Raw genomic sequence first — 13,949 nt, 5'->3', positions numbered from 1 at the left:
CTTCCCCCTGCTTCAGTTACCACACCCCCACTATGTCTTCACTGGCAAAGGTTTTACCTTCTTTTGCCTCTAGTGTCGGATGACGTTGACCAAGCCAACTTGGGGAGTGCGCTACAAATTTCAGTTTCACCATTCCAATGTGAAAATACCATGGGCACAGTATATAGGGTCGAATTACATTCGAATAGTTCTCCAGTTTCTCTTTCATTCAAAGTTTAATGCCATTTCAATATGTTTTATGAATCCACCAACAGGGTTTGCCTCTTCGAACCTAGAGTCATGCTGTCTATTTCTATCGGCAGTCTCCAAAGATTCTATGCAAATAGTGGAGAACACTGGATCCAACGCTTCATTTGTTTCACGGACCACTGTAACAAACATTTTACAGATTGGTGGAGGATTTGTAATATTTATTGTTACAGTGGTTGATGACACTTTGGCACTAGGGTTGTTTTTAGGGGTTTATCAACCCATTGGGTCCAGTCTAACAGGGCACAGTATTACCCCCAAATCCTTTGTTTTTGTCGCATTTCTTTAATGCTTCATTTGTGGCGGTGGCTGCAGGTGGTGGGCCCCATCAATTGTTTTGTGGAGTGGGACATGATTTGCATCACCAGACTTGACCCCAAGCAAAAAAGAGACAGGCAAAAAGGGAGCAAGAAGAATGAAGACAAAGAAAGGAAAACAGCAATAAAGGGAGAACTGAGTGATAAAGAAACAAACCTGCAAGAGTGTGATTAAAGATACAGGAAGTGAGATGGAAAAACAGTGTTATGACGTGGAAACCTTGGAATTCAGCAGTGCCAGCAGCAGGATACAAAGAACAAAGTCTGGCTCCTGCACACATTTCTACAAATTAAGCACCGGCTTTTCGTGAGCCTCTTCCAGCGCCTCACAGCCTTCACATGAACAAATATATATATAATGTTGAAAGTACTCTCAACCCTCTTCTTGCATGATATCTAGTTGCACCTCCTTGCCACTGTGGTATGTAGAGGCCCATGTGATTTGTGGTCCCTATAAATCCAAATAGTCATTCACATTCTGTGTCCCCTTATATATGATGTCATCGTTTGACTAAAAAGTAAGAGGACATGGGAATTCCGTTTTCTTTGCTAGAAATAATATATTGTTGCCAATATTTCAGGCACAAGAGGGCCAGTTGTCTGTCTTTGCTTTCAGACCACTGTATCTGTTTTGTATTTTGTACATATGTGTAGTGCTTAATTCCGCGTGAATACAGTCTATGGTTTATGAATGTATTACAATTAAATATATAAAATATGTGTTTTTATACTTTGTAGATGAGTAGACCATTTGGCATCAGCACAAAAACTCTCGGGTGCTTACCACATTAGACTTTTGTCTTCCCTACGTTGAGTCAACATAAAATGCATAATCTGCTATGTTCTGACTTTCAGGTGGGGACCAGGGAGTCGGAATATGAAGAGGCTGGAACTGTTGTTTACGAATATGAACCGGACTACGACACTGTGAGTAATCTATAGAACTATGCAACAACGCGAACTAAATTATGCAGCTGGTGTGAACAAATGGTGCAAGAAGAGGTAAAGGATGGAGCAGTTTGCAGTACAGGTTGAAGTGTTCCTATGTCACCATTTTGACATTATAAGACAATGTTTTAAGATATTCATAGTAAATCGACGGCCCTTTTAACGCCTTATTTCAACAATCAACATTTGAAAGGTGACCAATTAAATATCTGACGTCACCGTGTTCAGCAACTTTTATAACTTTTGTTCCTTTTGAGCAAGAATTTTTTTTTCTAATTTTACAAATTGTGCTGAATTGTTGGATAATGTGGTTAGTGGCCCAAATGCAATTGTGTGTAATAAAGCTCTAGGTGAACCTGCTGTTCTTCGTAACAAATAAGCACTTTAAATATATAAGTATATTTTTGTGTCAGTCTTGTGTAAGAATGATGACATATTTTTTGGTGTACATCTATTTTTCATTTTTATTTGACTTTCTCTTTGTGATAGGCAAGTGTTGTGTCTGAAGCCTCCTACAGTGGTGACCAGCAGAGAACTCTGGCAGAGGTCCTCAACTATTGTCAGGTAGGCAGATGTTTTTAGGTTCTCCTTCAACATCCAGGCGTAAACACTTTTGTTGCTAAGACCACACACATCAAAATTACTTTAAGTACAAAATAATTATTTACTACGAGTCCTTTCATACATAATTGAGGTCTAGCCAATCCCAGATTCTCAGCTCTGCCCAGGAGCAAATTTGTGGCCTACAACCAAAATGTATCCACAGCGCTAGGTACTAGCATAAAAGAGACCACAATTAAGCACAGAAAGTGGTCTCCAACCCTATCTGATATCGATGAACTCAAAACGCATCGACGCAACGGATAGAGATATTAAACATGCTTCTCACAAATTAAAACAACGTCTTTTATATCTTATGAAACCATACAGCCAAAGTTTAGCTCAGGCAAAAAACATACACATTTTTCAATAGGAAGCTCCATTGCTTCTTCATCCCTTCTGCAACACGATCACCATCACAAACGTCTTCGTCAATACATGCAATGTCACAGATACAGAGAGAGTCCCTTCCTCTACTGACCATGCACCACCTTTCTCCGTTTCTTCTTATCCCTGATCCCCAATGAATGTTTCAAAAGCCTACCAACAAGACATCCTTGATAACTGACCATTATCACTCTCCACTTATCAAACTCATGCAAAATCCATGCCTTCCAGGCATCTGATTTTCCAAGCCTACCGAAAAAGTGGCCCTTCATTTTCATGGAAACTCCATCCTGAGCCTGCCAAATGCCCACTCCGTGCTCTAGCTGCATTATTCCAGCACTCATAAACCCAGAGTACACCCCCTAAACATAGGTTTCGGCCCAAAATCCAGCCTGCCAAATCTATGCACAATTCTGTGGAAGCCGTTGCCCAACAGCGCCAATATTCTTTTAATATTGAACAGTCTCAGCTACAATTGCCAATTCAGCTTCTTCCCACCACTGATTTGGTGGAAGTAGAGGAGGGGGCTTGCTTGACCTGTTAATTCTCTTTGACCTAACTGACTAAATGATTCTGCTCCAGATCCTCAAGCAACTTATGTTGACATGAGAAGTTCTAAACTGAGTCCACTTTTTCTGTAAGGCCCAAACCAGGTCTGTTGTTCTGCCATTATTGATTTAAACAGTGTATTTTTCTTCAAAGTGTGTGTGTCTGCACTCAGTGCACTGTGTTGGGCAAGCAACCTCTGTTTTGATTGAATGTGCAGACAACATTCATCTAGAACTCTACATCAGGTGGCGAGAGCACATAGAACCACTAACTGATTGCTCAGTATTATCATAAAATGATAAAGTTACTTTCCAATTACAAATCGGACCTAGAGGTAATGATAGTGGACACTAAAGCCAAACCTCCTAGGATCACGTCTTTATTTAATATTTCTCACATTTTGTAAACACAGCACAAATTAGTCCGTAGGCAGTATCTCTCAGGTTTCTCTTCTACTCGCATAGAACAAAAATCCTGCAAACATGTTCACACATTGAAATTACTGAACAAATATAATCCCCCATTTCTATCACAGCATGCATGAAAATAGCCACCTGCAGACTTTTTTCAGGTTCTGCATTGCTTCACTAACAAACCACAGATATACTAAATCCCTTTCTATTCATGGAACTGCACAAAATACAGCTCTTTTCACTATAATTCACACTGACTGAAAAACGATAACCAAACACCAACCAATGTTTAGCAATGCAGAAACTTCAAATGGTTACATACACTAACTGCTTCTTCAGTACTCCAAATCGAAAAATTCTTACTGCTTCTTCAGTGTATTTATCTATGGCCTTGCACTTCCCTTCCTCTCTCTGTCTTCCCGGTGCTGTAATAAGAGGTACCATGCAGGAACACAAACAATGCATTATTGTCACAATACATCACTAAAACACTAATTATCAGTAATGCAAAATGGGGATGATGGGTAGTAATGGTATTTGGACATTTTGCCACTTATTTACCCAAGACTGTTGCTGTGGGCAGTAAAGTAAGTAACATCCCTGTTCAAGGAATATAGGGCCTCATTACAACCCTGGCGGTCAAAGACTGCCAGGGCTGTTCTGGAGTTTGTACCGCCAACTGGCTGGCGGTACAAGTCGCACCGCATGGGACCGGCAGTTTCCCGCCACATTGGTCCCAGCGGTTGTAATCCCCCAGGGCAAGGCTGCTTGCATGGCTGCCCAGGGGATTACGAGTCCCCCTCCCACCAGCCTTTTCATGGCGGTAGGAACCGCCATGAAAAGGCTGGCGGAAAGGGGAGTCGCGGGGCCCCCTGCCACGGCCCCATGGAGCTTTTCACTGTCTGCATAGCAGACAGTGAAAAGCGCGACGGATGCAACTGCACCCGTCGCACCGCCGCAACACTGCCGGCTCCATTTGGAGCCGGCTTCCGTGTTGCGGCGACATCTTGGTTTCCGCCCGCCGGCCCAGCGGGGATGTCTTAATGGCAGCCGCACGGCGGATACAACTTGTACAAAGTTGTAATGAGGGCCATAATTTGAAAGAGCTTTCTCTTGAGCAGTGTTTATGGCTGTCTTGCTTATGTCGGTCTAAATCAATATGTTAACAATTTCATACTACAACAGTTCAAAGCACCATGGCTGCCATGAGCACGAACGTGAAGGAGAGACACAAAAAGAAGTTCGCTCACAGTCAAACATCTCTACAGTCATGCAATTATCCATGTAACAGGGTCAGTCTTTGCAAGGCGGTAACAAAACCGCCCCAAGGAGGGACAAACGTAAAGCATTTACCAATGATAAGAAAGGAGTTTTGAAAAGCAAGCCCACAAATGAGTGAAAGTGGTGGGCGTGGTTAAAACCCCACAATACTTACAACAGGTCAAAGCACTTGTGCGCTAGACCTAAAAAGGACATGTCCACAGATAACTTGTAAAAGAAAAATCCGGGACTGAGAGGCAAAACTGAAATGATTCAGATATTGCATGACGGACAACCAATCAGAAAAAACAGCTAAGTATGCAGTTATCTATGAACCTCATAACTCTATAGGCAAGCCAATCCTAAGAGAAGATAAAACAAGGGGAGAGAATTTACAAAGAAGCCAGCAACAATCCAACATAGTAACTTGGGGAACAGAAGCAAGCACTTGCAACCATCATAGCTGAAGACGGACAGAAAAACATGCTAAAATTGAAAATAAAACCTTGATCTAGGTGGGAGACTCACAAAGCTTAAAACCCACAACTTTATTATTTTATCTTTCACCCACTTAAAACTTTCACCAATTCAGTGGACTTAATGATAAAATTAAGTTCCCCTAAGTTTTACTTCTAAATCTTCTTCTTACAAATTTTCAACTCCAAAGTGTATGGTTCTTATATATCATAGATATCAAGAGTGATTGGCAAGCTGCCTCGGACAACAAAGGACATCCAAGAAGAAAATACATACTTGTTGATGGTTAAAGCACTATTATGTTGTGTTGTATGCTATCTGTGCTTTCCTTCAACTCTCTGAACAGTCCCAGGACAGCTGCAGTGCAAATATCTAGAAAGAGATTTTGCCAGAGGGCTTTGTGATATATAAAATTTAACTAGTACCGTCATATCCTCTTCCACATTATTTAGCTTCCGTTAACAGAGGTACAATACATCTGGTTCCTTTCTCTCCTGCACTTCCATCGGGACTTAGGATTGTCAGGCATATTGGCATTTTTTCAACTACTCATTACCCTACATTCACTTAAAAAATAAAAAAAATATCTGCCTTTCTGCAGGTATCCTCCTGCCTTTAAAATATTAAAAAGCAAGCAGACATCCTCACCAGACGCGAATCTTCTGTTTTGTTCTCTTCGGTAAAGGCGGGGGGAGAGATGAAGGGCTTCAACAAATCCATTTGCTCTGCACCCTTTCACTTGCTGAAACCAGAAGGTAGCCCTCTTAGACAGGGCATTCATAGTGGTAATGTCACAGCTGTATCCAGTGAATGAAGGGATGTTCAGTTGTCACGACAGATAGGTGTTTAATTTTTCCCATCTATCTGCTATGTCCTCTAATTATTCACTACCCCCTCTTTTCCTTCATTCTCATAAATACATAAACAATGCTTCAATATCTGTTTTCCTAAACTCTTGGGGAGACAGTCCCCAAACATCAAAAGATTAACTGATTAGAAGTTATTAACAAATATCATTTTTTGTAGAAGGACGGAGCGCATCTGGTTACTACCATTTCGTGTTTTAATAGCAAATTAGAATATCAAGTGGTAAAATCTTTTTGGGCTACATTACTGTTATTGCAGTTTACCCACTCTTGCTTTGTTTTGGCTAAACAAATGGACTAATAATCAGCTTCACAAGGAGCACCCATACTTTGAATGACTTAGCCTTTTTTGACAAAGTTTATTAATGAGATGTCTATTTTGAAGCTTGATCAGTGTTCATTGACAAACATTTGGTAGGAGTAATATCCTAAAGCAATAATTTGGCAGTGGTTTTAAGCCCCAGAGAGTTAATCTTTCCAGCTTGTTTTCTGTACTTGGACTGAAAGGTGCTTTTATAAAACAGTCTTTACTTTCTGCCGTTTTCAGAATTCAGGGTAGTTCTTTGTATATATAATTTGAAACTTGTAAATGTATATTAACATGTACATTCAACATGGCAGGCAATGTATGATGCGATACAGAAACTTGATAAGAAGTTTGATGCGCTCCAGCGAAAAGTCTCAGAAATGCATCATGTCCGGATGAAGCCACTACTTTTCAAACCTGTAAGTAACCAACACACTATTTTTATCTTAGGTTCATGGGGCTGTGTCACATAAACAGATGTTTGTCAGTGGCATCCAGATTTATCAACAATTTTTTTGCTGTTCTGCAAACAGATTTTTGTTAGCGGTATTTGAATTTGGCAGTCTTAAAAGTGATCAGTGGTATTTCTGTTTGTCAGCTATAAGTTAACTGCCACATGCTTCACATTGCCACCGTGTTGTTGACCGTTGTGGACAGTGGTATTACTGTGCATAACATTTTGTCCCAACAGTACCACCCACTGATTTTATCACTAACAATTTCAAATGTCACTGACACAAATCTGTGTTCATGATATGGTCCTTGACCTTCGTTCAGGGTTGGTTTAATTCTGCCTTATGGCGGTCAGGATGTGAAATGGGAAGTGTTAGAAATGGGGTTTTTGGTTGGCAGTCAGGTTACCCTCTGTCCAAGCAAGAACCCTCACTCTAGTCAGGGTAAGTCACACACAATCCAAAATTAGCCTGTGCCCTCCCTCTGGTAGCTTGGCACGAGCAGTCAGGCTTAACTTAGGAGGCAATGTGTAAAGCATTTGTGCAATAAATCATACAATACCATAATGTAGCACCACAAAAATACACCACACAGTGTTTAGAAAAATATATAATATTTATCTGGGTATTTGCAGGTCAAAACGATCAAAGATGCAATATGAATTTGTAAAGATATCACTAAAAAGTGATATAAAGTGTCTTAAGTCTTTAAAAATCAAACAAAGTCTCATTCAAGCACAAAGTATCTGGTTTGGAGTGGAAAATCTCCGCAAAGGGCCGCAGAAGAAGAGATACGTGGAAAAATGGTGTGTGCGTCGATTTCTCCTCTGCACACACGGACTTGCGTTGTTATTTTTCAAGCGGGGAAGTCGTGCGTCGTTTTCCGGCGTGCGGACCGCCTCTTTCTGTGGGTCGCGGGATTACCAGATGTCCCGGGGTCTGTGCGTGGATTGTTCGGCTTGTTTTCCGGCTGCGCGTCGTTCCGCGAGGCTGTGCGTCGAAGTTTCATTCTCACGGCAGGCGTTGCGTCGATTTCCCCTCTGGAAGTCGGGTGCGTTGTCCTTGCGAGGCCGTGCGTTGAAGTTCCGGTCGCCCCAAAGGTGTTGCGTCGATCAGCGTCGGTGTGCAGCGATTTTCTCGCCGCGGAGCAAGCTGTGCGTCAAAATCTTCGGCGCACGAAGAGTCCAAATGAAAAAGAGAAGTATTTTTGGTCCTGAGACTTCAGGGAACAGGAGGCAAGCTCTATCCAAGCCCTTGGGACACTACAATCCTCTCCCACCTCACTTGGTTGGGAAACACCTAGACCACTCCCTTCAGGAGCACCCCCAAATGCCTCTTCAGACTCTCTGGTATTCACCCAGAAGTCTGCCTCCATTGTAAGCTCCCTGGGGTCAGAGAACTCACACTCCACCTGGTGTTTTGGCGTAGCTCTGGAAAATAAGGACCAGACATATGCTCTCCAGCAATTACATCACTCTGCCCTTCACGTGTATTAACCTCAGTACCCTTCACCCAACCATCCAGTGACTCAGCCTTGAAAAAGCACTCTACATCACCCTCCTGAGACTGGTGAGACAGTATCTGACTGTCCCTAACACTCAACCCATACTCTTCTGGGATGTCGCCACACTCTATATCCAGGACGTCCACCAGGGGGGAACCTTTTTCCCTGTCACTCTCTTCTAGAGCCAGTAAAGTGTCCCTCACCCAGTAGGAATATGACTCCCTGTGCCAGTTCCCAATCCTTCTCAGGGACCCTGTGCATAACGGGAACTACCTCATACCCTTGAACCGCCTGGGGTGTGTCAACTCCCTTCTTCAAGTTGGGTACCACATCTCTGGGCTTGTGCCCTTCTTCAGCAGTACTGGATGCAAGATTTTTGCTGCCACCATCTGAAATGGTCTCAGCCCTTCCGGCCTCCAGTTTCAGCTCTTCACAGCTCAGCTCTTGAGCTGCAATCCTTTCTTTTTCCAGGGCTAAGGCGCTTGCTGCCTCAGCTCTTTCAAGAAACTCATCTAGCTCTTCCACCTGCCGCTCTTGAGCTAGGAGCCATTCATCTCTCACTGGTTCTCTTTCCTCATCTGAGTAGTCTTCCTTCTCATCTGAGCAGTCCTCCTCCTCATCTGAGGAGTACTTAGTCATTTGTTTTTTTGCTGCCTCTTCCTCTGCCCATCTTTCTTCCCCCCAGGTTATGTAGGTATCTAGCAGTTCCATCTTAGTAGATCTCCTTGACATAGGAAGTCCCCATTTTCTGCAAAGCCTCCTTAGGTCAGCCTTAGTGAGGGATTCAGTAGGCACAAAGAATGACACACGGTAGATACCCGTTCTCAATCTGATAAGGTATCACAGGCAAAATCCAAAGTCCAAAATATCAATAATATATCCAGGAGGACATCAGAGAACCAAAAGCAAAAAGATGAAAAATCAAGTTGACCTTCAACTGTGGGTAGGTAGTGAAATACTTAGCTACTGTATGTCACTGCACAAACACAAGTCCTATCCTCACCGCTGATCACCAATGTTAGAAATGGGGTTTTTGGTTGGCAGTCAGGTTACTCTCTGTCCAAGCAAGAACCCTCACTCTAGTGAGGGTAAGTCACACACAATCCAAAATTAGCCTGTGCCCACCCTCTGGTAGCTTGGCACGAGCAGTCAGGCTTAACTTAGAAGGCAATGTGTAAAGCATTTGTGCAATAAATCATACAATACCATAATATAGCACCACAGAAATACACCACACAGTGTTTAGAAAAATATATAATATTTATCTTGGTATTTGCAGGTCAAAACGATCAAAGATGCAATATGAATTTGTAAAGATATCACTAAAAAGTGATATAAAGTGTCTCAAGTATTTAAAAAGCAAACAAAGTCTCTTTCAAGCACAAAGTACCTGGTTTAGAGTGGAAAATCTCCGCAAAGGGCCGCAGATAAAGAGTTACATGCAAAAATGGTGTGTACGTCGATTTCTCCTCTGCACACACGGACTTGCGTAGTTATTTTTCACGCGGGGAAGTAATGCGTCGTTTTCCGGCACGCGGACCGTCTCTTTCTGTGGGTCGCGGGATTACCAGATGTCCCGGGGTCTGTGCGTGGATTCTTCAGCTTGTTTTGCGGCTGCGCGTCGTTCCGCGAGGCTGTGCGTCGAAGTTTCGTTCTCACGGCAGGCGTCGCGTCGATTTCCCCTCTGGAAGTCGGGCGACGTTGTCCTTGCGAGGCCGTGTGTCGAAGTTCCAGTCGCCCCAAAGGCGTCGCGTCGGTGTGCAGCGATTTTCTCACCGCGGAGCAAGCTGTGCGTCAAAATCTTCGGCGCACGAAGAGTCCAAATGAAAAAGAGAAGTATTTTTGGTCCTGAGACTTCAGGGAACAGGAGGCAAGCTCTATCCAAGCCCTTGGGACACTACAATCCTCTCCCACCTCACTTGGTTGGGAAACACCTAGACCACTCCCTTCAGGAGCACCCCCAAATGCCTCTTCAGACTCTCTGGTATTCACCCAGAAGTCTGCCTCCATTGTAAGCTCCCTGGGGTCAGAGAACTCACACTCCACCTGGTGTTGGCGTAGCTCTGGAAAATAAGGACCAGACATATGCTCTCCAGCAATTACATCACTCTGCCCTTCACGTGTATTAACCACAGTACCCTTCACCCAACCATCCAGTGACTCAGCCTTGAAAAAGCACTCTACATCACCCTCCTGAGACTGGTGAGACAGTATCTGACTGTCCCTAACACTCAACCCATACTCTTCTGGGATGTCGCCACACTCAATATCCAGGACGTCCACCAGGGGGGAACCTTTTTCCCTGTCACTCTCTTCTAGAGCCAGTAAAGTGTCCCTCACCCAGTAGGAATATGACTCCCTGTGCCAGTTCCCAATCCTTCTCAGGGACCCTGTGCATAACGGGAACTACCTCATACCCTTGAACCGCCTGGGGTGTGTCAACTCCCTTCTTCAAGTTGGGTACCACATCTCTGGGCTTGTGCCCTTCTTCAGCAGTACTGGATGCAAGATTTTTGCTGCCACCATCTGAAATGGTCTCAGCCCTTCCGGCCTCCAGTTTCAGCTCTTCACAGCTCAGCTCTTGATCTGCAATCCTTTCTTTTTCCACGGCTAAGGCGCTTGCTGCCTCAGCTCTTTCAAGAAACTCATCTAGCTCTTCCACCTGCCGCTCTTGAGCTAGGAGCCATTCATCTCTCACTGGTTCTCTTTCCTCATCTGAGTAGTCTTCCTTCTCATCTGAGCAGTCCTCCTCCTCATCTGAGGAGTACTTAGTCATTTGTTTTTTTGCTGCCTCTTCCTCTGCCCATCTTTCTTCCCCCCAGGTTATGTAGGTATCTAGCAGTTCCATCTTAGTAGATCTCCTTGACATAGGAAGTCCCCATTTTCTGCAAAGCCTCCTTAGGTCAGCCTTAGTGAGGGATTCAGTAGGCACAAAGAATGACACACGGTAGATACCCGTTCTCAATCTGATAAGGTATCACAGGCAAAATCCAAAGTCCAAAATATCAATAATATATCCAGGAGGACATCAGAGAACCAAAAGCAAAAAGATGAAAAATCAAGTTGACCTTCAACTGTGGGTAGGTAGTGAAATACTTAGCTACTGTATGTCACTGCACAAACACAAGTCCTATCCTCACCGCTGATCACCAATGTTAGAAATGGGGTTTTTGGTTGGCAGTCAGGTTACTCTCTGTCCAAGCAAGAACCCTCACTCTAGTGAGGGTAAGTCACACACAATCCAAAATGAGCCTGTGCCCACCCTCTGGTAGCTTGGCACGAGCAGTCAGGCTTAACTTAGAAGGCAATGTGTAAAGCATTTGTGCAATAAATCATACAATACCATAATATAGCACCACAGAAATACACCACACAGTGTTTAGAAAAATATATAATATTTATCTTGGTATTTGCAGGTCAAAACGATCAAAGATGCAATATGAATTTGTAAAGATATCACTAAAAAGTGATATAAAGTGTCTCAAGTATTTAAAAAGCAAACAAAGTCTCTTTCAAGCACAAAGTACCTGGTTTAGAGTGGAAAATCTCCGCAAAGGGCCGCAGATAAAGAGTTACATGCAAAAATGGTGTGTACGTCGATTTCTCCTCTGCACACACGGACTTGCGTCGTTATTTTTCACACGGGGAAGTCATGCGTCGTTTTCCGGCACGCGGACCGTCTCTTTCTGTGGGTCGCGGGATTACCAGATGTCCCGGGGTCTGTGCGTGGATTCTTCAGCTTGTTTTGCGGCTGCGCGTCGTTCCGCGAGGCTGTGCGTCGAAGTTTCGTTCTCACGGCAGGCGTCGCGTCGATTTCCCCTCTGGAAGTCGGGCGACGTTGTCCTTGCGAGGCTGTGCGTCGAAGTTCCAGTCGCCCCAAAGGCGTTGCGTCGGTGTGCGGCGATTTTCTCGCCGCGGAGCAAGCTGTGCGTCAAAATCTTCGGCGCACGAAGAGTCCAAATGAAAAAGAGAAGTCTTTTTGGTCCTGAGACTTCAGGGAACAGGAGGCAAGCTCTATCCAAGCCCTTGGAGAGCTCTTCTACAGCCAGACAAGAGTTCAGCAAGGCAAGAGTTCAGCAAGGCAGCAGGCCAACAGCAAGGCAGCAGTCCTTTGTAGAAAGCAGACAGGTGAGTCCTTTGAGCAGCCAGGTAGTTCTTCTTGGCAGGATGTAGTTTCTGGTTCAGGTTTCTTCTCCAGCAAGTGTCTGATGAGGTAGGGCAGAGGCCCTGTTTTATACTAAATTGTGCCTTTGAAGTGGGGGTGACTTCAAAGAGTGGCTAAGAAATGCCCCAGGGCCCCTTTCAGTTCAATCCTGTCTGCCAGGGTACCAGTAGAGGGTGTGGCAGTCCTTTGTGTGAGGGCAGGCCCTCCACCCTCCCAGCCCAGTAAGACCCATTCAAAATGCAGATGTATGCAAGTGAGGCTGAGTACCCTGTGTTTGGGATGTGTCTGAGTGAATGCACAAGGAGCTGTCAATTAAACCTAGCCAGACATGGATTGTAAGGCACGTAAAGATTTAAGTGCAAAGAAATGCTCATTTTCTAAAAGTGGTATTTCTAGAATAGTAATATTAAATCCGACTTCACCAGTCAGCAGGATTTTGCATTACCATTCTGGCCATACTAAATATGACCTTCCTGCTCCTTTCAGATCAACAGCTGCCACTTCAACTATGTATGAGGGCAGCCCCAATGTTAGCCTATGAAGGGAGCAGGCCTCACAGTAGTGTAAAAACTAATTTAGGAGTTTTACACTACCAGGACATATAAACTACACAGGTACATGTCCTGCCTTTTACCCACACAGCACCCTGCTCTAGGGGTTACCTAGGGCACACATTAGGGGTGACTTATATGTAGAAAAAGGGGAGTTCTAGGCTTGGCAAGTACTTTTAAATGCCAAGTCGAAGTGGCAGTGAGACTGCACACACAGGCCTTGCAATGGCAGGCCTGAGACAAGGTTATGGGGCTACTGAAGTGGGTGGCACAACCAGTGCTGCAGGCCCACTAGTAGCATTTAATCTACAGGCCCTAGGCACATATAGTGCACTCTACTAGGGACTTACAAGTAAATTAAATAGCCAATCATGGATAAACCAATCAATAGTACAATTTACACAGAGAGCATATGCACTTTAGCACTGGTTAGCAGTGGTAAAGTGCCCAGAGGTCAAAAGCCAACAACAACAGGTCAGAATAAATAGGAGGAAGGAGGCAAAACGTTTGGGGGTGACCCTGTCAAAAAGCAAGGTCCAACAGGAAGCCCACAAGGTTCCTACCAACTTTATACTCCTACTTTCTCCTTCCTACATCCCTTCTTCTATCTACTCCTATGTGCTACTTATCACGCTGATACTTCTGTAAGCACACATGGTGCCAAATAAAGGGAATGGCCTACTCATGGAATAGGCATGAGGCTTCTGCACTCTTTACCTAGACCCCTCAGTTTCCAAGAGTACTCCAGGATATCAGAAAATGTGCTCTTTCTTTTGAGGGAAAAGTTTGGACAGGTGGTCTGACCATGTGTCATCTCTCATCTAGAATAGCCCAAGGCCACTTACCTGGGTTTCCCAGAATGTCCGACTGATACGTGTAAGGAAATGCCTCCTTTGCATGATTA

The 13,949-nt window shown here is 44.1% G+C and overlaps 1 protein-coding gene across 2 annotated transcripts in view; it reads left to right on the top strand.

Annotated features, from left to right (window-relative positions):
• Window positions 1-13,949, top strand: part of BEND2 (BEN domain containing 2) — a 218,722-nt gene that overhangs the window by 92,944 nt on the left and 111,829 nt on the right. Inside the window, exons 4-6 of one of the 2 annotated variants that reach the window (XM_069204527.1) lie at window positions 1,422-1,493; window positions 2,004-2,078; window positions 6,688-6,792. In XM_069204527.1, the coding sequence (XP_069060628.1) occupies window positions 1,422-1,493; window positions 2,004-2,078; window positions 6,688-6,792 (252 nt within the window). The remainder of the gene's footprint in view (window positions 1-1,421; window positions 1,494-2,003; window positions 2,079-6,687; window positions 6,793-13,949) is intronic. The other variant, XM_069204528.1, reaches the window with a different exon arrangement.

This window comes from Pleurodeles waltl, chromosome 8 (assembly GCF_031143425.1).
Source record: "Pleurodeles waltl isolate 20211129_DDA chromosome 8, aPleWal1.hap1.20221129, whole genome shotgun sequence".
NCBI classification, from domain to species: domain Eukaryota; kingdom Metazoa; phylum Chordata; class Amphibia; order Caudata; family Salamandridae; genus Pleurodeles; species Pleurodeles waltl.
The sequence above is the reverse complement of the archived record's forward strand: the minus strand, read 5'-3'. Positions and strand labels throughout refer to the sequence as shown.